A 24,034-nucleotide genomic window follows, 5' to 3' on the forward strand; every position below is an offset into this window, starting at 1 on the left:
AAAAGAGACAGTGTATGCGCAAAGAGACAATGTGGTTCTGTCTTCCATTTTCCCAGCAAGAGAGGTTAATAAATGGGATTCCAATATCTATTTTCCCTCTATGGCAAATGAACCTGCTTCAGTGCACACCACAGTTTACTGCACAGTTTTCTCCACGTTCCCCTGAAAAACAACCTGTCTCTCAAGTGCTCCCAGCAAATAAAAGACAGAACAGAAAATACAGACTTGGAAAGTATATCTGGAGCAGGATGATAGACAGACATAAAAGCCAGGGCAGCTTATCCAGTTCCTTTCCTCAGCCCCACTGAGACTCTTCCTGTCCCAACAGATGTTCTCCAATGCTTTGCCCAAGCTAGTTATTAATCCCAAGGGATAAAACTTCCATCACTTCTCTTGGGAAACTGTACCTGTAGTTCTAAGACCTCACTACTCGATATCCTCCCAAACTCCTATTAAAATGTAAGTCCTGTGAGGTTTGTTCACTTCCAAGCCCTTTCTGCTTTCCTCTGTGGAGCCACGCACGGTACTGCAGCTGTTGGAGGTGCCATGTCTTGGTGGAAAGGGGCTTTAGATGACCTAGTTTCAGACTAACTCCTCTCCATTGGGCTGCTTTGATGTAGCTCGTGGTGAAAGGAGGGGTTCAGTCGTTCCTGAGTGAGGTGGTGATCTGTGCATGGTGCTGTGTCAGCTCTTATCAGCTAAACCCTGGGAAACATCACCCATTCCTGCTGGCTGGGGAAGTGGGATCACCCAAACTATGATAAATACCCCAGGAGAAACCATTATAAATATCAAGTCCTTACCTGTCACCACCAGCTGCATGGTGAGGTTCTTATAGAGGCCGTATTTGGGGTTGCTCAGGACGATGGTGTAGTTCCCAGCATGTTTGGGTCTCACATCCCGTATTCCCAGCCTGTACTTCAGTGGATCTGGCTCGTAGCAGGTGTGGTTGTCCTTGATCAGTTTGCCATCCTTGTACCTGTTTTGGAAGTCCCATCAAGGCTCATCATGAAGGCTTTCCCTCAGAAATGCTGTCACCCACCTTAGGGTGGGTAAAGAGTCATCCTTGGGAACCAGTAAGGGAAATACAGGTCTATAATCCCTGCTTGAATTTGATATACTTCCACACTAGAACTGAGCAGCATCTCATCTGGTTTCCAACAAACAGGAAAAAGATGTTTTAATGGATCTGAATGAGCAGTGCCTCTCACATGCTCAACTACAGTCAGAAATGTACCTCTAAATGCCCCAAATCATGCTGAGTGGGCAATACCAAGTGCAGGAAATCATGGGTTAGCAAAATGTATGTCCTCAGCTTTAAAAGAAGAGATTAATTAAGCAAAATTTTCTTTCAAAATGTGCATATGACCCTTTGAGGTTTCTGAAAAGTTAAAGTCTGTGACCTGGAGAAAGACAGTCAATAGCAAGGTCAGTGAGGAATTCCCAGCCCAAAATGTTCACTAGGAGTAGGAGAGCAGGGTCTGTATGAGTAGGTTCCTCTTCACTGCTAACCCAACATGCAGATTTGGGTTATGGTTAGGAAACAGGCCAGACTTTGCCACACACAGAGCTTTAGGCTTGGTGGAAGGAGAAGATGGGACACATGTCCTACTGCCTGAGAATGCTGGAAACTTCCTTTACAGTTGTTAAAACAACTATCCTGAGAGACCTCCAACATCAACAGCTGCAGCTTGGAGGGAAGACAGCTCTGGTGGTCCCAGGTAGCCCCCAAACAGCTCCATGCTGAGCCTGAACAAAGCCTTGGCAGAGAGAAGGGCTCAGACCCCACCTCAACTCCGAACATCTCCAGATAACAGCAGCAATTAAAACCACCTCCTGGCACCACTCATTTCACTGATTTGAATAACGTTAGAGAATTTAGGGTTATTGCACTGCTAATAAAATGCAGCAAGGTCAGCCTTGAGCAATCCCTTTTGTGCCTGCCAGGCACTGACCTGGCCAAGGACAGGTGCTCTGGGCAATGCGTCCTTCTCTGCCAGGATAGGCAAACCCTTGCCAGATATCCCATGGGATTTCATGCAGTTAAAGATGTATAAGGCATTGCATGAGGTTGTTAAAGACCTCTGGCACAATGAAGCCTGGAAAAGCAGCAAGAGAGAAGACAAGTGGTGAAAGGGCAAGGAGAGACACGAATGTCTCCTAGAGCTGCTGCCGTGTTGCCCCTCCTGTTTAGCAGATCCATTGCAGTCCTACTGGAGCCCTTAGTTTGGTCTGGAGCATTCACTGTATTGTTTACAAGGATCTGGTGGTAGAGGATTGGAGGAAACTACTTAAAAGTTATGAAAAGAAACAATTTGTCATGTTGAGAACGTGTCCTTTCTATTATCCCCTTGCAGACTGAGCACCGCTGATGGGAGTAAACAGGCAACCCTTCCCCAGGAGCTTTCTACTTGAATCTCCCAAACACTTCTGTGTCCAGGGTAAGCAAAACCCTCATTTTTCCTTTAGGGACCTTTCCTGAATGACTAGGAGGAAAACCAGCATGGGCATGAGATATGGCTTGCCCAGCTCCACAGAACTAGGGCAGCTCAGAGCAGAGTCACATCTCAGCTGAAGTGTGAGCCCCCAGCTCTGGGCATTCCCAGCTCCCAGCTCTTATCTCTGTGATAAGGAACAGCGACAGTCTGTTCCAGACAGGAGCCCTAAAGAAGGTCCTGTATCCCAGAGTTTGCTCAGATGAGGGAACTCACCAGGAGACAATGGGCCGAGGGAAGGCGTCCACCTTTGCAGCCAGTTTCAGTGACTTGTGTCCCGAGGTGATCTCGTAGTAAGGCCCTTTCTTATGTGAAACAGTGATGTAGGGTTTTTCTGGGAAGAGAAATGAGCAGGAAGACAAGGAATAGCAGATCTGCCATGGGACAGTGCTCACACCTGTGAATTGTGCTGTGACTGCCTGGGATTGTTTCCAGTACAGATCTGCAGAGCTCAGCCAACCAAATGGAATGTCAGGCTGCTCCTGAACAGCACAGCCATAGCCAGGAAGGGCCGTTTCCACATGAGGGACTTGATATGGAAAGCAGGGAATAAACACCTGCATTGCCCTGGATCGGGGTGTGAAACTACCTGGGGTATCTCTTGTCCACGTGGATGAACAGGCTGGATTTACAAGGGCCTCAGCACCACACATGACTTTTTCAAAACAGTTCAGCTCCCAGTTAATCCATGTCCTCAGACATCACAGAATCCCAGAATGGTTTGGGTTGGAAGAGACCTTAAAGCCCATCTCATTCCATCCCCCCACCATGGGCAGGGACACCTCCCACTAGCCCAGGTTGCTCCAAGCCCTGTCCAACCTGGCCTGGGACACTTCCAGAGATAGGGCAGCCACAGCTTCTCTGAGCAACCTGTGCCAGGGTCTCTCCACCCTCACAGGTAGCAGTTTCTTCCCAATATCCCATCTAAATGTACTCTCTTGAATTTGTTTGAAGACACAGTGCTGGGTGCTGACTCTCATCGAGGTTAGAGTTTACAGATGATTGATGGTTGGTTTAACTAGTTGGCTTTCTTCCTAATGCCATTTCTAGAGCAACAGATTTCCTACCTTTAAGCTTAACAATCTTGGTCCCTGGGTGCCCTGGCTTGGCTGCAGCACTTACCATAAACTGTAACTGTGACATTGGCCTCCAGCCTAGTGGCATTGAACGTCCTGCAGATGTACAGCCCTCCATCCTCCATGGTGACATTTTCAATTGTCAGGCTGCTGCCAACTTTGTACACCACATCACTCTGGTCCATTGCTCTCCTAGGATGGGGGTGCTGCAAGTCAGAAAAAAAGAGGGTCAAAAAGCAGCATAAAGTGGATTGTTTTGTTCAGCCTTTCAAAGTCTGCCAGAAACGCAGTGATTCATATAAAAATTATCATATCTCCCCATCACTGAAATAAATTATATAAAAGAAAAATCAGCAGGAAGAGCTCTTGTGTGAGGTTTCATTATCGAGTCTAATAAGAGAGAGAAACAGAGTGGAACTGTGGTGCTTCTTTACTGAAATCTGGGCAAACAGGTAAATAAGGGGATGTATCAAAGCTCAGCCCTTCTTCAGGACCAAATCCCAGGGATCTTGGGGCAAAACAGCTGTAGGGTCAGATCTGTGCTCTGGGGTTTTGGGTTTGGTTTTTTTAAAATTTATTTTGGTCACAGTCAGTATTTTTCTGTATTAAAAGCCTCCTACTTTCTAAAAGAAATATATTATGACAGAAATATAATATATTATGACAGCCAAATGCCAATGCAAATTCCTGTAGCATTTTAGAAAGCATTATTGCTTCTGGTAGGATATTTTAACCCAGAAATTTGGCCAAGAAATTTTACATTTATAATGTTAGAAATATAAGGAGGGTTCATAGGAAAACAACTCTCTTCCACCATATGGGGTTCAAGAAACAAAATTCAGTCACACTAGTGCTTGCACTTCAATCAATTCTATGTTATGTTTTCTGTAGTGTCTTCACTGAAACAAATCCAGACATTCTTCCTTTAAGTACGCAAAATAAGTCAAAATTAATCAAGTTTTTGGAGTCACATTTTACACCTTCCCAAGAGCCCTGAATACTGATTTTAATTCTGAGCACCAAACAGAACCATGAGTAGAATCTCAGATACATGAACTGATTCGGAAAATACCCCTTCTTCCCTCTGTTTTTCCCTTGGGAGAACTGAGAGGGTTTGGTACCTCAAATGCTTAGTCTCTTACATGCTTCCACTTCATATTTGGCACTTTTGTATTGCCTTCCCCAGAAAGCTCAAGAACATACACTCAGAATTTAGATTCCATTCTTTGGTGGCAATTTCAGCAATTGTCTTTTGTTTTGCTTTTTCCTACTTCATAAATCCCAAAATGGATGAACAACGTGCAACCTTCATGGCTGCCTTTGAGACTTGTCCCTGTGAGACACACAGGGCAGAAGAAATGAGAGTTTTTCTTCCCAATAAGAAGCAAACACTCCTGGTTCTTCTTGCCAGGGTATTTTTAGCCTGAGATTTGCAGTTTAATCTGCAGGTTCAAGAAGGTCAGATAAGTTTCAGATTCATCCAGACTAAAAATACAATCAATTGTAGGCTTACAAATGGTTGGATATGTTTCAGAAGAAGGCCTAGTCACGTTTTCCTCAGCCCTGTAGACAGGTCTTTGTTTTGGGGAGGGGGAGATGCATGAAAGCAGAATCAGTTTGCATCAACTCACCCTCCCACGGGGACACGTCCAGATGAACTCAATGCGCCCGTTGATGAAGGTTTCTGCTTTGCATTCCAGATAGAGAGTCTCTCCAACCAGTAGTTTTTTGGGAGTTGCTTTCAGAGCCAGGTTCTGTATTCTGCCCTCTGGAATGGAAAGGGCAAAGGTGTAACCTCACAGCACTCTTTGCATCAGTCACACGAAGGGTGGAATCCACACCACGGTCACCTCCTCAATATCCACTCCTTCCCAAAATACCTCCCCTTATTCTGTCCTTGCTATGGAAATTGTGGGAAATGCCCACACATGGAAACATTGGGTCAGTTGTGTAAATGCCTGACCAGCAGCTAATCCCATGGACAGTCATTAAGGCATGACTTCTCCTGCCTTTGCCATGTTTGGCTCCAACCTTCACTCCCCAGCTCCAGAGAAAGGCTTTTTGGAGGTGACTCGTCCTTTTGAGGCCTCAACATGTGGGTATCTGTGAGAGGCTCCACTTCTGTGGAACATGAAACACGTTTCTCCTGCCCTCTCCTGACCTGCTCCCTTTCTTTTTCATGAATGGGATCCCAAATCTTGATCTTACATATTTATTGATGCCTTAAACACATCAGCTCTGGACTAAATTTCATCCTGTTTCTGGTCCCCCATACCAAACACATCCCTGAGCACAGCACAGTAACACAGGATAGAGTAAGGGATTGACTGGGTCCTTTTGGGCTGCAGAGGGATGATCTAAGAGGCTTTTTAGGTTTGCATTCATGATTTAGTAAAAAGTTACTCCAGCAGGGAAAAAAAAGAGAGAGATATTTTACAGGACTCTTATTTGGCTGCTGTACAAATTTACAGGCTTGTTGTTTAAAGTTGAGTGCTAATTGTATAGAAGGATGCCATGATCTAATGGGAATGAAGTCACAACAAATATAAGATATATGAGGAAAGAACGAACATACACTGAAAGCAAAAGAAAAACAAATTCTAGTTGGCTTCATATAAAAGTCCAGCACTCAAAAATTTAATGTTCAGTTGCTCCAAATTCATATTTTCTTTATGAGCTGAAGCTCAACTATAAATACAAGGGAAATGGTGTAGTAAATCAGCAAGAGAAAATATACAAAAAAGCAAAGGTTTGAATTAGCAGTTTAGTGAGATTTTTATATCATGATTGTGCGTGTTTAATGACCAGAAGCAAAAATAAAGCTGCTTTTGGTTTATCCTAAACCAGCAGTTGTTTGAATATACATACAGCTCAATCCAAGCAAACAAAGCCTTGGTGGGGTTTGAATAAAACACTCTTGTTTTGTACCACCTCAACACTTGGTAATTTTTCAAAACCAGGAGTGGATCAAGTCCAAGTTCTATTGAATAGGAAATAGGGGAAGAATGAGTTTTCTTTTAGCATTCCAGCTTGGACTTGCTACAGATCATACCAATTAGATATATCGAATGTAATTGAGGCTCCCCAGGAAATAATCCCAGGGGCTCACAGTGACACGGAGCCATGGCGGCCGTGCCTGGTGGGCGGGGGTCACTCACCCAGTCTCTGGGCCAGGTAGTAGGAGTTGAACACAGTTCCATTGATGTTGGCAGAGCATGTGAGCACTCCAGAGTACACAAAGGCGTGAGAGGGGATGACAAACCCTCTCCTCGGGTCCCACACCATCCTCTTGAAGTTGATCTCTGCAGAAGAAGGATACTGCAAGAGAACAGACAAGGAGGCTCATGAGACCTTCCCTTTCCCCTCCAACCATTGAGGCAACCAGCCAAAGCTGTTCTGGGAGAGGCAGGGGGAGATTCGACCTCCCAGAGTGGTGGGTGGTCTCATTCCACACACTTCTTAAGCAACATCAACCTAAGCAAACAGAAAAGCCCTCCCTGAGGTGGCACTGTCTTTGAAATCCAAAACTCGGACATCATAATAGGGTTTTTCAGCAGCCTCAGTCCTCTCAGATCTTGGGCAGGATGCTGTGCTACCCACTGCAGGTCCCATGTCTCTCATCTCCTTACGGGAAATAATTATGCCCATCTTATATTAATTTTGTAGGGTAATATTTTTGCAAGTGGTTAAGAATAGGATTTGCTTCTCCCAGTTCCACACATCTTCCGGGGATCTCACAATACTTTACAAATATGTGTGAAGTGAGAGCCCCCTAAAATCAGAATCATTCATGTCACTGACTCACCTGACAGCAGTTATGTTCAAGGTATCATCTGTGACCAGTCATCTATACCACAGAAAGGGGGAAGACACTCTCAGAGCACCCTATGGATTTCTTGGTGACTTCAAAGTGTAAATCATAGGATGGCAGAAATAAGGGGACTTAGTAACAGACATTTTTTGTCCTAAATTCGTAAACATTTGCAATGTTCTGAGGTTCTTGAAAAAAACACTCTTTATAAATTCTGCTCATGAGGAAGAAGTGAGAATACAAAAGGCAAATTAGGATGAACCCTCTTCCATATGCCCTTGAACACACCAGTATTGAGTAGCTTGGCTTTTGCTGGTAGGAATAATTAGTTTATTGCTATTATCAACACACAGGGAAACCTTGTATTTGCCAGAGAAAATGTAATTTACTTTAAAATAATTTTAAAAATCTTGGATTATAGTGTAGAAAAGAAACATGTGAAATTAAGTGCAGACAAATAGCTCAGGAGTGTGTTTTTGCAGGAGGGTGAATGGAAGGCCAGGTAGGTCTGACTTTCCCATCAGGACAAGGGAAGGCCCTTTAGGACTGGGGATGCTCTATAGGAGTGTTGAGATCACTTCTGCCCCCAAAAATGAAGGGTTTTGGGGAAATCTCAGTGTGCCTACACATGATGACTAACTTTATTTGCAGTGCTTCTCCCTCCTCCTCCTCCTCCTCCCATTCCAGCTGCTCAAAGGTGAGGCAACTTGATGTTTTTCTTTTCTCAAAGACCTTGTTTTGTCTTGTGGAGCTCACCAAGGGAAGAGCTGCACCAGGGCCTGCAAGCAGGAATTTCCCCAGTGATGGAACAGTTTTGCTCCTATTCCTGTTGTTCAGCAACTTGCAATTTCTGTTTGTCTCCCAGTAGCCGGAACTCTTGTTTGGCACTGCAGCTTACAGAGGATTCAGTCTAAATAATTCTCCTGTTCCACAGAACTTGCAGCTTCAGGCTCTGGGAGCTGAGGCTCAGAACTCTCCTCTGAATACACAAGGGATGAGGTTGGCATTGGTTTGGGTCACTTGTTGTTACATTTCCAGCCCAGACCAAAGACAAAGGGATTCTGGCTGAGGGGCAAGGACTGGGGATGTTGTGTGGGAAGGATGCACAGCAAGACAGTTGTTGTTTTTTGGAGCAGCAGCTCTCCTGACAGCAGTAGGAAACAAGGATTTCATGTAAATGCTTTTGAAATAAGCTGTGGAGTCTCTGTTTAGAAGCATTAGAAAAAATAAGACAAATTACCAAAGGATATCTGAGACCTGAGGCTTATTCATGCTTTAACACTCATGAAGGTCAGAGCTGTAAGTGGCAAATGCACACTGAACCAGATCAGTGACTAAACAGATCTGACAAGACTGAAAATGCTTATTTTGCCCAGAATTAAAATCATGTTAAGCAAAATTAAAATCTGAAATGTGTCTTAGCATGAGTTCATTAATAACAAAGATGATATATAGAGTTAGCTGGGATCTGCTTAGTATTAGCAAGAGGTACCTCTCTCCGTGCATATTTAAAGGCCAGAGAGTGCAATGATTTTAAAGTATAATGGTAACATAAGGAACTTAATTTATGGTGGAAAAAAATACATTTTCTACAAGAATAATAAAATGTGATAAAGCTGAACTTCATGGTTTGGCAGCTCTGCTCCCCGATGGCAAGGGGAGGGGGAAAGAAAAAATAACCCCACTCAGGAGGCCCTTTTCAACACTACACACATATTAAATGTCCTCATAAAACATCTGAAAATATATATTTAAACAATCAAACAAAAAGCGTCGATGCTGCTCGAAGGAAGTCACAGTGGCTTCCCTGCCTTTGAAGTGCGTTGTCTACTGGAGATTAAATTTGGAAGTAGAGGATGTTCTAAATTTGTCTGATCGCCTTGTTCACCTCTCCCCCCTCCTCACCTCCGCCCCTCTCCCGCCCCACTTCCTCCTCTCACGGGAAGCCGCCACCTTGGCTCCATGGGCGCCGCGGAATTCCCAGACAGGGCAAAACCAGCGGGGACTTTGCGTCGCTGGATCCCGGGGCCGGCAGCGCTTCCCGACGAGCGGGGCGTCCGCAGCTGCCGGGCCCGGAGCGCTCCTGAGGGAGCAGGGCTCAGCGTGGGATCACCGGGTGTGCTGGGCTGGAAGGGGAGCAGGGCTCAGCATGGGATCACCGGGTGTGCTGGGCTGGAAGGGGAGCAGGGCTCAGCATGGGATCACCGGGTGTGCTGGGCTGGAAGGGACCCAGGAGGATGATCGAGTCCTGTCCCTGGTCCCCCCAGAGCAGAGCTCAGTCCCTGCCCCTCCTCTGCCCCTGCCCAGGCAGTTGGAACTGCACTGAGGTCTCCCCTCAGTCTCCTCTGCTCCAGCTGAACACACCAAGTGCCCTCAGTGTCCTCACACGGCTTCAGATCAAGGCCCTTCACCATCTTCATTGCCCTCCTTTGGACGCTCCCTAATAACTTAAAATCTTTCTTATATCGTGGTGCCCAAAACTGCATCTATGTCCGTGCCCTGCCCTCCAGCTGCTCTGCCTTGAAGGGGGAAAATCTTTTTGGGACTATTTTCTGTGCAACTCAAAAGGGAGATTTCGGTGGAGATTTCATTCCAGCAGCAAGATAAAGGGCTTCAGTTTGTGTTTGAAATTACCAGGGAGAATTTAGCTGGCAAGCAAGGAGAGCAGGACTGCCCATAAATAAGGGAATAAATGTGGAGGTTGGAGTTCCGAGGCCACACTGAGTCTCACGTGACTGAGAGTACTCTCCAGCCATGAATTTGTTTGAAGCAGGCTGGAAGAAGATGGGGATGTTTCATTTTTGTAGCCAGAGAGGGAAGGTGATAACACTTATCCAGGCTAAAGTAATAAGCTGTAACTGGAGAAGAGCCTTATTTCCCCCTTTTAACCCCTGCTGACAGAATTTAGAAATGGAGATCTGCTGCAGCAGTAAGGCCCATGCTGTCCCTCTGCACGTCTGCTGGAAACCTGCCATGGGTCTCAGCAGGAGCCTCTGGGATTCCATGTGCTATCTCCCAGGAGAAGGAGACATCTGAGGCATCCAGCTGCTAAGAGGAGCAGAGGTGCTCAGACCCATCTCCCAGCACAGCACGAGCCTCTCTGCGTGTGCTCTGCTCTCACACCATGTCCAGAACAGCCCCATCTCCCACAGCCCCTCAGAAGGCTGGAAACAGGACAGGGGATGAGCTCTTGTTCCCATCAGGATGGCTTGAGCGTTCAGCCCGGAATGGGAATGGAAAGGCACATAACTTAGGAGAAAAAATGCAGGACTGGAGCCAGGAGGCCTATGTTCTGTTCCTCACTCCATGTCAGGCTTCTCTGGACAGAAGCTCTAAAGCCCTTCAGACGAGTGACTAGACCTCCATCAATTCAGGAAGCCCCAGACCTTAAATTTCCATTTTTATTATCCAGAACAGCCTTGGCCTCCACAGACATTTCTGTAACCTTGACATTCAGGTGTAACTGCTGCCAAAGGGGTGGATGCTGCAGCCACTTATTCCCAAGGCTGAGACTTGGTTTAAATTGATGAAATGACACAAAAATGGGCAACTGTTCTGAGGAAGTTCAAGGTATAAAAGAGAGAAGCTTTCACAAGAGAGCGAATAACCAGGTGTTATACAAAGAATTCTGAAGAAAAATAGCGCTTTGTCACCTACCTTTGCCAATTTATGGAGGAACACCAAGCCACAAGATCAGAAATATATGTGATAAACTCAGCCTAATCCCCCAAACACCTGTACCCAGTGTAATAGTAACACTGCAAGACCAGGCCCTTGCTTCTGGATTTTCAGTGTCTTTGCTGGTTTTTTTCTGAAACTTACCCAGCTTCATACATCTTAATTTGTGTTTTTACCCACTGTGTTGGCAGCGCAGATCTCTGAATTGAGCTTCTCTGAAGGACTCACCTGGATAAGCCTGGGTCTGATGTCTGGCGAGGTGACACGGCAGGGGACAATTACTGTTTTCTTGTCATCCAAAAGGTAGATGATTTCAGGATGCTCCGGGTGAATCTCCACAAATGGATTCCTGTAGTCTGCAGGGGAAAGAACACTGATGTGCAAAACTACTCATTTACTGCTCAGTTGCTGGGAGGGCACTGCAATCTGAGCAGTTAAACTGCCCAAAGGGCTCACTGGGGCATGTGATGGGACACCCACGCACGTCCTGCCTGTTTGGAAATGCCAGTGTCACATCGGGATTAGAGCCAAGGACCAATGGCTTGGGATCTAGCCCCATATCCATCCAAAAATTGCCCAGAATGGCACAGATTTCTGTGCAAATACATGAAAAACTCCATGGACTACCAAATCAAGATGCCAGTGCTACTTCTGGGTGTTAGGAGCCCTCTTGTCAGTCATCCAGGGGTATCAATGTGTGTTTCCTGACTGATGATAATAGTCTTTGCTTGAGGAATTTCATGGAAATGGGTAAGTGCTGTCACTTGGAATTAACCTTCAAAGGATTAGCTCGGTGCAGAGCTGGAGCTCCTTTGCTCCACAATCCAAACCAGTTTCATTCACAAAACCTGACAACAGAGACTGACACAAGAGAGTGGGACTGTTGCCTTTTGTGGTTTCGAGAGCCTAATTTTAGCTCTGAGAACTGGCAGTAGGATTCTTAGGAGACAAAATATACCATGGGATTCATCATGATGAGGGCAAGTGTTGGTTGGAGCTTCATGTGTGTCAGAGGCCACACATGCGGTGAAGACCATGTTTTATAAAAGGCTCTTGGGGCACTGTGCAAGTACCAGAGATGTGGGACTAGTGTGGGCAGCTGTGACAAGGGGCTGATCAGGAGCACTGAACATGAGGCAGTAAAAGAGCAGGTAAAGAGCAGAAACCTGGATGATTTCCCTGCTTTCTAAAACTGTCCTTTCATGCCAGCTTTTATTCCGAACCATTGGTTTATTGTGACTGGGTTGCTCCATAAAAAGACATGTGCTTTGGAGTAAGGGCATTGCAAGAAACAATAGGTGAGAGATATTATTGGAATTAAAAAATTAGACCTGTAATGTCCGCACATTTAGGAAGTTCAGATACCTATCTGAACTTTCTGGTCAGGCAGGAGCTGGTTCTAATCAAGCTTGGGGCTGAGAAACCAGATCTCCAGACCACAACTCTGTGGGTTGGTTCAATCCCTAAAACTAATAGGAAATATTTATACTCAGTCCAGTGTCTCGTTCACTTTCCCAAACAGGTCTCTTAAATTATTCTGTTGAGTCACATTATGAGAATGTGTTCAGTGTTCGTCCCTGAGCTGCTCAGTTCCTCTGCATTCCTGCTCTCCAGCTGAACCACACTTGGAGGTATCAAGTGTGACAATGCTTTGATGGCCAATTTTAAAGCTTGTGCATATGGTGAAAGGACTTTCTACTTAAAGGAAGACCCTGGACTATTAATAGAAGATCCTTGGATTGTTTGTGATAGGAAAAAGCAGAGAAAGTAGATTTTTGTGTATTTGCAGCAAACACCAGGAGTGCAAAATAGTGTCAGGGGAAATGCAGTCACAATTATTTCTAGTCCTGTGGAGAAAAAGAGAGAACAACGAATGTGCCAGTGTGGACAAGGGTATAGCCAAGAGGAAACTTGCTGGATAAAAAGGAGCTTCTTGATCCCAAACTGTTCACAGTTCTGGGTCAAATTTTGACTGAAAAGATGGGAACACTGAATATAAAAATATTTGTGCCAATATTTTTAGAGGGAATTTCAGAATAGCACTGTTTGTTTCAAAAGTAACATAAAAAAAAAAAGCGGCAGCTAAGCACATGTTAAATAATCCTAAAGTGTTGGAAAGTATTGAACTGTGCAATGATTGATATACCTTAGTCAAAACAGAATAAAATTTCTCAAAAAAGGCAGTTTCTGGTTATAAAGGTCGGGTGGGGAAAGGGAGGGATGGCTTGAGCTGTAATTGTTAATTGCTGGTGGATGTCAGGTCTCATGGGCTTTATTCTCACTGTGTTTTGAAAAAAAAAAAAAAAAAGAAAAGGGTTTTATATTTTATGGGTCCTTCTCTTGCCTAAATAAGTGAGGTGTCCTAGAGCCCTGTGCAGGCTGTGATTTGTGTTATGTCAGGGCTTTATCCAGTTTGTAGCCTGAGCCTAAAGAGGGTTCTTCTCTGTCTACCAAAGGGTTACCTGTATTCATCTGCAATACTGGGGCTCTTAAACATGGTGGGATACCTGGGCTGGGATACCTGGGGTGGGATGTGTGCAGGGACGAGTGGAGCAGCTCCTGCTGCTGTGGCAGCTGCACAACTACAGGCTTGACATCAGAGCTTAAACAGGAGGGTTTAGGGCTGCACTTGGGCCATCAGTGGAGAGTGACCCAGGAGTGAAAGGGACAGGCAGCTGCAGGGGAAGGTCAAGCACCTGGGTATGTCCATGAGGTCAGGGAGGCTTTATTTTCCTCCCTAATTGTAAAACTCTGTGCAAAAGGAAAAAACAATGTCACAGAATCTCAGAATGGTTTGGAATGGAAGGGACCTTAAAGACTATCCAGTGCCACCCCCTGCAATGGGCAGGGACACCTTCCACTATCCCATGTTGCTCCAAGCCCCGTCCAGCCTGGCCTTAGACACTTCCAGGGATGGGGCAGCCACAGCTTCTCAAGTATCTCAGTCATCAAGCACTAAAAGCCCCAGCACACAGAGAACAGGCAAACCTGGTGTGTCCTGCTGCTGCTCGTGCTCCAGCTGCTCCAAAACCCCTCCTGAGCAGGACCAGGCATACTGGGAAGGAGAGGCTCTGAACAAGAGCCTTTCCCAGCAGCTGGACCGTTCATTAACAGATAAGCAAATGTAAAGTGGCTCAGCATTGGAGCCTAACAAAATGACAAAGAATAAATTCTGAACTAATCAAGTGCCAGCTGATACCTTTGTTATGGTTTGTGCAGACAAAAAACGGATCCTTCGTGAAACTCCTGAGTAGTTCAGACTGACCATGGCGTGGAAAAATGATCTGCTGGAACACTGGGAGTGTCACTGCCAGCTTTACAAACATGTCCACCACCTTCAGTTCATCAGCAATCAGTTAGCTCCTTGTAAAAAAGTCTCTCAGAGACAGAACTTCTTGAAACTAAAGGGAGAGGGTCACTTTTCTTTAAAAATGATAACCTCAGCCTCAAGGAAGATGTAATTCCAGGTGGTATAAATCAACTACACTCAACTGGTACAATTTGGAGAGCTGTGGCATGAGAGATGCAGGTGTTGTCCTCTCCACAGTCACCAGCACTGAACTCCAAGGGAAAAATTCCCAGCAAAGAAACACTTCATGAAAATAGAGCATTTCCCTGTAACTTGGCACATCTGTTCCTCCTGAGCTGGGAAGGTGATATATCCTTGGAATCTTACCTCTAAAGAAACACCCATCAATTCCCATAGGATAACTAAAAAGAATGATTTACTGTGGGCTGCAGAGCTCATTATATGTGGAGAAAGACAAGAGATGAAGCCCATTAGGGACTTATCAGCTGCAGCCCCAGCTCAGAGGCAAGGGAAAGGCTCCTTCCCTTCAATGTCAGACTGGCTGTCGAGCTCCCCAGGTCAGTGGAAGTTTGCAGGAAGCTGCAGCCAGGCCAGGGTGTTACTGTTTACCCAGCACAGCTCGGGAGGGAACACAAACAGCAAAGCCAAGGAAGCCGTGGCAGGGGGATGGAGGAGGGAAGGGACCTGCTGTCCAGCCCTGGGGACAACCAGGCAGGGAAATCAAACGCCGCTCACAAAAGCAACTCAAAGGTCAAGTGCCTACAGAACATTGTTTTCCTTCAGGCAGTGAAGCCCTTTATGTTTAGATTCTTGTTCTGTCCAGGAGGAAATTAATTGCTGCTCGGGATGAGCTTTGGGAGGGTCCCTTTTAGCTCAGCAGTGTAACAGCAGTTCCTGGGAATGCTCAGCTCTCCCCTCAAGTCTCCACAGGGAGAGCAGGGACACAGATGCAGGACTCCCTTGTCTCATGGTGACATGTGCTCTGTGTTCAGTTACCTGCAGTACAGGTGCCTGCCTGCCAGGAGGGAGGGAGGCTGTAATTCTATCACAGAATGATTAAGGTTGAAAAAGTCTTCCAAGACCATCGAGTCCAAGATGATCCCCATTTTGCCACCCAGCCCAGAGCACTGAGTGCCACATCCAGCCCTTCTGTCCTGCACTATTTTTCTGTGCATGCACAACACCTCTGATGCAGCAAAGAGTGCTCCTGGTTAGTGCAGATGGACAGAGCTTCCCACCAGAGATGGACCTACTCTGCAGATCTTCAGCACAAACACTTGTGGGCAACCTCATCTCCACTTACGCTGGAAAACTGGAGGCAGTGAACACGTGGCAGCCCAGGGAGAGGCATGTCCAGTAATGACTCAGTTTCCATTTGCTACTTCTGTCAGATCAGACACAAATTCTGCTGAGAATTACTGGACCTTTTTTTTTCCAGCACATCCCAAACCACTAGGCATTCAACAGACTGGCATTTCATATTTTAAAAGAGTTAATGCCTAAACTTGACACAGTTCCTTAAGATAAAGGCAAAGCTCTGTGTTGGTGTTGTGGTGCAGTGTTGAAAAAAAGAGGAAGAGCAGCAACATCAATTCTGCTGTCCCAGAAGTCAAAAGCAGGCTGGAGGATGGACAGGCCCAGCTCTGTTCTGTCGAGCTCACTTGCCATTTGAACCCCACTGTCAGAGAGACCACAGCCCTGTCCTGCCACCTGGTGAAGCTGAGGGACCTAAAACCCCTCAGCATGGCACTCAGGGTATTGTAGATTCTGTCTCTCCTACAGCTCTTTACTTTCCAGCACTCTGTCACCTGCCTGTGTCTGAAACATCCTCCTGAGACACACACACAGGATTTTGTACAGGATTTTGGGTGTTTTTCGTTTCTGCTCGTGTTTCCTGCACCGTGACAGCAATTTGTCTCATGATATTTGTCTCACACCTAAAGCAGTGGAGCTGATATTGCCTCTCCCTTCAGGTGCTGTCTGTCAGCCCACAGAGATGACAAGCACTAAATGGCCTCTGAGGACAGTCATTCACGGCTCTTCATGTCCGTGTAATTCCTGAACATTCTCATTTTGCTTCTCACTTTGTTCCAGCTAAAGATAATTCTGTTGCCCCCACTCTTTACTCCCTTCGTTCAGCCATACCTAAACTGAGAAGCCTGGGCAGAGTTTTGCAGGTTCTTTAAGTTCACGTTTTGACATAATCCCCATGAAGTCTGTCTTCATCAAGGTCAAAAAGAGGAGGTTTTATAACCTGTTCTTTACAGTAATGGGAGCATTAGCAGTGAAGTGACACTTCGGTCAGAGCATTTTGGAAAGCTTCACAGGGAAGTTGCCTGGTCTGCTGTATTTCCCCTGGTAACCCATCAAAGCGTCCTCTAGGTACAGGAGTAACTCCTATAAAGGAACTTGTTTTGAAACTGGATCTTTGAAAATAAAAGACCTTTCAGTTTAGCAATGATAAGAATTGGTGGTGGAATGTTTAGATTAAACAGAAAGCAGAATATTTTCTCTTTAGGCAAAACAAAAGTGAATGCAAAACCCCCAGAAGCCATTCTGAGTCAACATGAAGCATTCTGTTTTGGTCAAATGAAATGCAATCTTCCCCTGGAGATTACTGTAAGAAACACAGGAATATTTGTAGAGAAAAAAGATATTACTTTCAAAAGTGTTACTTGAAAACTGTAGAAGCAAAATGCTTCTCACTGCCAAACAAATAAAGGTAAAATGGAAAGATTTATGTATAAAAAAGAACAACACAAAAAAGAATTCTCCATGCTTTGGCTGGAATTATGTCTCAGGCAGCAGGAGAATTTATAAATTCTGACTCCTCACAGCAGATTTTAGGCAGGCTTTGAGTTTGTAGAAAATATTCCCTAGCTTTACCTGAAGTCCCTTTAAGAACAGGTCTTAGTTGAGTCCCATTAAGAGCAGGTCTCCCACATTAGCTGCTGCTGCCAGACCTTGGGGAAGGCTCAGCAACTCCTGAGTGAATAAGGAATGGGAAGGAAGAAGTGAGGGAAGTGTGTGTGATTTTGGCTGTTGGGATTTCATTTAGAAATTCTCCATCAGTGAGGAGGGGATTGGTACGTTTTCCTACTGGGCTGTCAAGAGCTGTCACTGACAGTGCCAGGAACATCTGCTGCTCACTCAACATCGGATCTTACGAGGCTGCTGCACTTAAGAGACCCCTTAGGATACAATTTGAAGATACTGAATGTCTTGATTCAGAATTAAAAGCATCTTGCTTTTCCTTTGGATCCAGCCTTAGTCCTTGAGGAACAACAGAGAGGGTCCTGCACAGTGGCACAGCCTGTATTCCCATGTGGTGTGGCCCTGACACTGTTAACTGGGATGTGGTGCCAAGCGCTTCTACCACTCCGTGTGGGACACCAGTTTATCTGCTGGGCTCCCTCTGAGCAGACAGAGCAGCCTTTACCTATCTCAGCTTGCTCAGTGTCTGGCAGCAAGTGTAGCTGTCTTGGTGTCTCCAGCATGGAAGAAAGAAGAAATGCAGCTCCAACCCTGTTCCCCTTGGGACACCAAGGCCCAGGCCAGGCTGTCAGCCTGGCCCTGCATTTCTGCTTCTCACATGTGCACTATCTCTGTGGACTCTCTAGAGAATGAAGGAGGCAGAAATCAGCTTCAAAGACTATCAGAACCAAAATATGATCTCATGTGAGGGGTGTTTCCATGCACTTCCATCCTCTTTAGATTTCTCTTGGTGGGGAGGGGGTGGAGACAATGGGGCTTCACATCTCTGGGCTGTGCTGGTCGATACAGAAGAGTCTGTGGCTGATATGACACTGCCCTGATGCAGCACTTGTACCAGCTCTCCTCACTCTTTCCAGTAGCAAGGGAGAGCTCCTGCCCTTCCCTAGGGATGCCTTGCTTCTGGAGCTGACCAGCAGGACAAGCTGCTGGGATGCACCTTCTTTTTCCTTCAGAATGGCCTTAACAGGACTTGTGTTCCCATATAGAGTCTGTCTTGCTTCAGATTTGATTTGCTCTGGACTCCTGGCAGGATTGCACTGTGGCTCAGGCTGGCAGTGCTGGTGCCTTTGTGGTGTCCACATGAGCTTTAACAGGAGCTAGCACTCAAATTCTCTGCAGGGGTACCTTCGGGGTGCACTGTACTCCTGTGAGTATCAGTGCTGAAAACCAAATGTCTGGAAGCAAATTGCTCCCTCAGTCCTGCCGTGTTCCTGACTCATGGTAGCACTGAGGTGGTGAAACACCAGCAGCTGATGGCTCTGGGTGGGGAGACACTGTTAAAATGCTCCCCAGTTTCTGTGTTCAGAGAGTGAGGCACTGGCACCAACAGGAGCTGGGGAATCTCCCCCGCTGTGCTCAGACCCTTGTGGGAGCCAGCACTGGTGTACTGGGCTGACACGCAGCTTTTTGTGCCAACTATAGTCAGAGGAGGTGGGACTTGTGTTTCTGAAGTACTTACTTGAGAACCAACCCTATTACAGGCAGAATTATTTCAAGAAAGAGAATAACAGCCCTGCTTTAGACTAGAGGGTGTGTGTTGCTGGCCCCATGTCTGCAATGAGGAGGTGCCTCCTTTAGTCCTACAGCTCTAGCAAAGCAGTGCTTTTGGGGTATGTGCAGCAATCACAGCTTGGAAACCTGAGTGAACTTTTCCAGGCACTATTTGGCAAGATATGACCAGCTCCAGTCACCTCAGCAGTAAAGTCAGACGAGTTGCTGGTGGAGGGAATCAGAACCAAAAGGACTCGTGCTCCTTCCTCTGATGCCCTGCTGGAGTGGTACAAAGGGTGCAGCAAAGCCCTGACTGTGACATGGAGCTCGGGGCTGGAACTCAGAGCTGAGGCAGCGTGTGGGCTGAGGCAGGAGCTCTTCCAGCTGACAGCCCCAGGACTCGCACTGTGAGACAGTTCTTTGCTGACAGTAACAGTATTTCAAATAGCTGAGAGCTGCAAATCCTGACTCCTGTCTAGACTGGGGCCTGAGATAGCCCTTTGGGAAGGTGGAACGAATCTTTGCTTGATTTATCTTTTCTTCCTCCTTCTCTAAGCCATGTTGAATTGTATATGCCCTACTGTCCTGGTTTCAGCTGAGAATGGTATCTATCTGTATATATATTAAAAGACAGGAAAGGCAATGGGCTGTTGGAAAATGTGGGGCCATGCATGATGTAAATGATATGGAATAAGTGGTGGATGCTGTCCTGGTTTTATCTGAGATAGAGTTAGTTTTCTTCTTAGTAGCTGGTGCAGTGCAGTGCTATGGATTTAGTGTGAGAATAAAGCTGATAACACACTGATGGAACCATTGTCTGTGTTTCACAGAGCCTGCCCTTTCCTTTGTCACAGGGATCCCAAAGGCTGGAATAAAGGAGTGTGTTCCTCACGGGGAAGCGTCCGTTGGGTTGGGAAGGGTGATTGCAGAAGGCAGATGGAAGCAGATGACACATATGGGTGGCTGTGGCAGCATTTGCTGTGGAGATGCCGAGCACCTGAGACACCCTGACGTGGGCTCCTGCCACCCACGTGGGACACCCTGACGTGGCTCCTCCGTGGGCACCAAAGGCTTGTCCTCACTGCCCTGTGAGAGCTGGGTCAGCAGGGACAGCGTGTCTGTTCACTGAGGGGGGGCTTCCCCCACCCACCCCATGCTCTGAGAACTGTCTGGCTGCTCTGCCTGCCCAGGGCTGGACCAGACACTGCCTTTCCCCGCAGAGATTATCCCTTGGAGCTGCGTTGAACTTAAAGCAGTTAAAAACACCCAACTATTTCTGTTGCAGCCCTGAGCTACTCTGCATTTTCAGCAAGGAGACGGGCAACAGGAGAAGGGGGTTGTCTTCCTTTTTAATTATGATCCTTGGGACTTGCAGCTGCAGCAGGAAGCAGAAGAGGCCTCAGGAACAATTGTTCAGCATTAAGATCCTGAGTTGTGCCTCGTGGCCGAGTGTCAGGGTGCAGCTGAGGCTTGGCAGCTGCCCCTGCTGCCTCTGGGTCCCTCCTGATCCCAGTGATGTGCAGGGTCAGGGCTCCACGGCACCGACGGGAGAGCTGCCGAGTGCCAGAGCCCGACAGAGCTGAGGAACTGCACCAGGGAGGCTGGAAAAACAGCAGCAAGCACAGGAAATAATAGCCAATAAGCAGGGCTTCCGATACGATCATGTTCTCATTTTAGTGTCAAGCGGCAGGCCAGGAATGAAGGGAAAAAATACCATTCCCCTGCCTTTTTTGGCAATAATGGCTTGTAACCTCAGAGGACTCTCCAGCCTTCAGGATCTGGCTCTACATTTTCTCACTCCGCCTGGCTCAGCCTCGCAAACACCCTGCTGAGTGCTGTCTCCACAACACGTCCAGAGAGATGTGCCCTGGACCTCACCCTCATCTGGCACTCACAGAGGACACTTGGAGACAACTGATGGGTTTCTCAGTGATGCCCAGGCAGCAATTTCCTTAAAGAGTTGTGTTAAAATGTTGGAGAAAACCATAGGTATGTTCTAAACGCCTTGTTTAACTCCACAGCCCATAGAGCCCTCACTACTGAGCAGTTTTCTTGTCCCCTGCTGGCTTCCAACAAATATACACAGGGACTGAATGGGAGGAAGAGCATGCCCTGAGCACACCATCCATGCTGAGGTATAAATAGCTCCATTTCATGGGGCCAAGCAGCTTCCTCAGCCTGGCAGGACAGATCCCAGCAGGCACTTGCAACTTCCATACTGAGCTGCTGTGGCAGAGCTGTGCCTTGGGGTGGGTGAGCAGGACAGGGACCAGGGGGATCCCTGCTGTCTTGCCTCTCTCACCTCCTCACCCAAGGAGTGCACAGTTCAAGCTGGACCATTTTCCACCCACTTTCTCTCAATAACTTTTAAAGCACATGAGTCTGAGTAAGAGCTTTAGAGCAGGGAGGATGCACGACACAATTAAATTGCACCCAAGAGAGGACAGTCCTGGAGGGAGATTTAGAGAAACAGCCACACAGTGCTGTTTGTCAGGGGGACCTTGGCACAGCGGTCTCAGGCAAGCAGGAGGACATCCTGCCATATTTTTAGATTTTTTTAGATTAGCTGTGTTCCAAAGCACTTCACCAGCGAGCGTTTCATAACTGGAGATGTTTTCTTCAGGAGAATGCTTAGGCAGTCCCAGAAGATCCATCACATTTCCTGCACGTGCTCCTACACAGAGTAACCGAGGCCTGGGTAGGCAGCCAGGGCACTGAATCAGGAGAGAATTGAGTTTTCAGTGCAGTGTTTCCTGGAGCGTGGGCACAGGGCTGGGTTAACAATGTTAGCTGTGGGGCATCTGAGAGGGTGTGATGTGAAAAGGAAACAGTTTAGCACAAGAACCAGGGTGAATAAAGCAACCAGGGCTCAGAGCACCAACAAAAAACCAGAAAGAGGAAATAGAAAGGGAGAGAAAAAATTACTTCAGGCACTAACAAGTAACGCCAAGAAGCTACTTTCCAGTTAGAGAAAAACTTGCTGGGAAAGCAGGATAAGGGTAGAAAGGGACTATTTTCAACAGTCGTGAAAAGACAGGAAAATGTCACCCACATAAATCAAGCAGGTGTGTTCGTTCACACGTGGTGCAGAAGCTGAATTTAGCAGTGTGGGCACATCACAGTCCTCTGGGGATGGAAGTCACTCCTCGTGTTGGTTTGACCATCATTACACTGTCAAAGCTGCCCAGCAAATACTTGTGTTTTCTGTAAGTGTGGGTTTTGCTGGGCTATTCAAATACCATTAGACAAACTCATGGTCTCTTGAGCATTTGTTTTAGGAAGCATATTCAAAGAACCACAATTTAGCATTTACTAGAAAAATTAAATTAATTCATTCCCATGAGTATTTGTGGGGAATACAAATGCTAAGTGGGGAACCAAAGGCTAAGACTAGTCAGCACCAGAGGAGTTCATGTCAGCCCCTATTCAACATACTAAAAGTAATCTCCTTTATCTGAGGATTCACAATCTCATCTTGGAAGATCCAAGATGATTCAGTGTTTGGTAATGCATTTGTCAAGTAGACTGGAAAAAAAAAATCAGCATTTTGGGACAATATTCTAACAAAAATTCACATTATTGAACTGGTTGTTCAGTAGGCTGCAGTCCCTTAGTCACAGAGGACCACGTTCCTCCTCTGAAGTTTCTGCTTCCATTTATTATTGGATCTCAGTAATTCTGACACATGGGGAAGAGGCAGCTCAAAGGGGACAAAAATGAGCAGTGGGCCATTTTTTACAATAGAATATGTATAATGCAGTCATCCAGTTTTGCTGAGTTTGTCTCCCAGATGTGAAGGACAAAGCAGTATACAAATGTGTGGGATGGGAGTAATTACAAAGAATGTTGTCAGGGAGTTTCATGCCTGGGGAGGAAGGGAAAGAGACAGGACTTGGACATTCAGGATGAGTCTTAGGAAGAGCACTGTGACAGCCAAACCCTTTAGGATTAAAGAATTTAGTCTTAAAAGGAAACAGGTTTAAAGAAGTCAGTGTATCGGTTACTTGGAACACAAAACTAGATGGAAAAATCTCACTTTCAAGTCCTGGAATTGAGCAAGACAGGTAATCTCTGGTTCTCACATTTGTGACTCTGAGAACACAACTGGCACAAAAATCCAAACATATCCATCCTCTTCGAAATTCCAGAGCTGGTGCTTGCTCAGTGCTTGTGCCAGTGGGGAGCTGGGATCTGGGAGAGCATCTCCCTTGGGTGGCTGGTTCTGCCTGGCACAGGCCCCACAATTGAACACAGCTGGAGGTACCAAACCCCCATAATTCAAAAAACAAAAATGCAGTTCCTACCTTGGACAAAGACATAGATCCTGGCCGTGAGGTCCTCCCGGGCCGGGTGGCCGTCGTGGGCGCAGGTGAGGTACCCGGTGTCGTTGGCCACCAGCCTCCTGATGACGAGGGCGGAGCAGCTCTGCCCGGTGCCATTGCGGCAGCTGCTCCTGTGCACCCGGGGGCTGTCCTGGTGCTCCCCCCTCAGCACCCAGCTCACAGATGGGGCTCCCCTGGCAACACAATGCACCGAAAGTCAACAGGACTTCAAGCAAAATTTGGCCTTACTGCCAGCCAACTGTTCCCAGCATTCCTATTCTGTTCATTTCCAAATGCATGGTAAAGGTTGCTGGCTGTTTGCTTTTCCACCCATAAGGGATTCAGGTAGGTCCCCACACACTCTTCCCTGGAGCAGGGGAGATTCCTGAAATAGTGGGAACTGCAGCAAGTCAGCTCCTGGAGAAAAATTTAACTTTTCTTCTAACAAATTGCCTGAACACAAGTTTGTTTTTATAACACTATATTTTAGGCACTTCAAACATTACAAAGCATCAGATAAAATTATATGTTTCTTCCAAGCTGAGGACTTTGCATATTTTAACATCTAAATTAATGTATATTTTGTTACACTAAGGCTGCATGGAGAAGAACATTTATGTAACTTGTAACTTCACATCACCTTTCTTGCTTGATCAGCAGTGGCTCAGTCTTGATTTCTGTGAAGAGCCTGACACTAATCAGATCACAGATCTTGGAATACCTGCTCAGGACACAGTTTTTCCAGTTCACCTTTTTAGCAGCCAAGAACACCAAGCCAGCAGGGCAGAGGTTGTACCATTCCACCCACCTGACCCCTCTGCTGTTGGATCCATGAGCGCAGCCCGTGGCAAATGCAA

General features: G+C 46.5%; 1 protein-coding gene across 3 annotated transcripts in view; it reads right to left on the reverse strand.

The window, feature by feature from the left end:
• Positions 1-24,034, reverse strand: part of LOC108498584 (vascular endothelial growth factor receptor kdr-like) — a 137,151-nt gene that overhangs the window by 69,634 nt on the left and 43,483 nt on the right. For all 3 annotated transcript variants that reach the window (XM_017817472.1, XM_017817463.1, XM_017817454.1), the window contains exons 3-9: positions 23,160-23,371; positions 11,289-11,416; positions 6,730-6,889; positions 5,203-5,339; positions 3,618-3,777; positions 2,712-2,829; positions 804-979 (exon numbers count right to left, since the gene is read on the reverse strand). In XM_017817472.1, the coding sequence (XP_017672961.1) occupies positions 804-979; positions 2,712-2,829; positions 3,618-3,777; positions 5,203-5,339; positions 6,730-6,889; positions 11,289-11,416; positions 23,160-23,371 (1,091 nt within the window). The remainder of the gene's footprint in view (positions 1-803; positions 980-2,711; positions 2,830-3,617; positions 3,778-5,202; positions 5,340-6,729; positions 6,890-11,288; positions 11,417-23,159; positions 23,372-24,034) is intronic.

Source organism: Lepidothrix coronata, unplaced genomic scaffold, assembly GCF_001604755.1.
Source record: "Lepidothrix coronata isolate B3197 unplaced genomic scaffold, Lepidothrix_coronata-1.0 Scaffold2, whole genome shotgun sequence".
Lineage (NCBI taxonomy): Eukaryota > Metazoa > Chordata > Aves > Passeriformes > Pipridae > Lepidothrix > Lepidothrix coronata.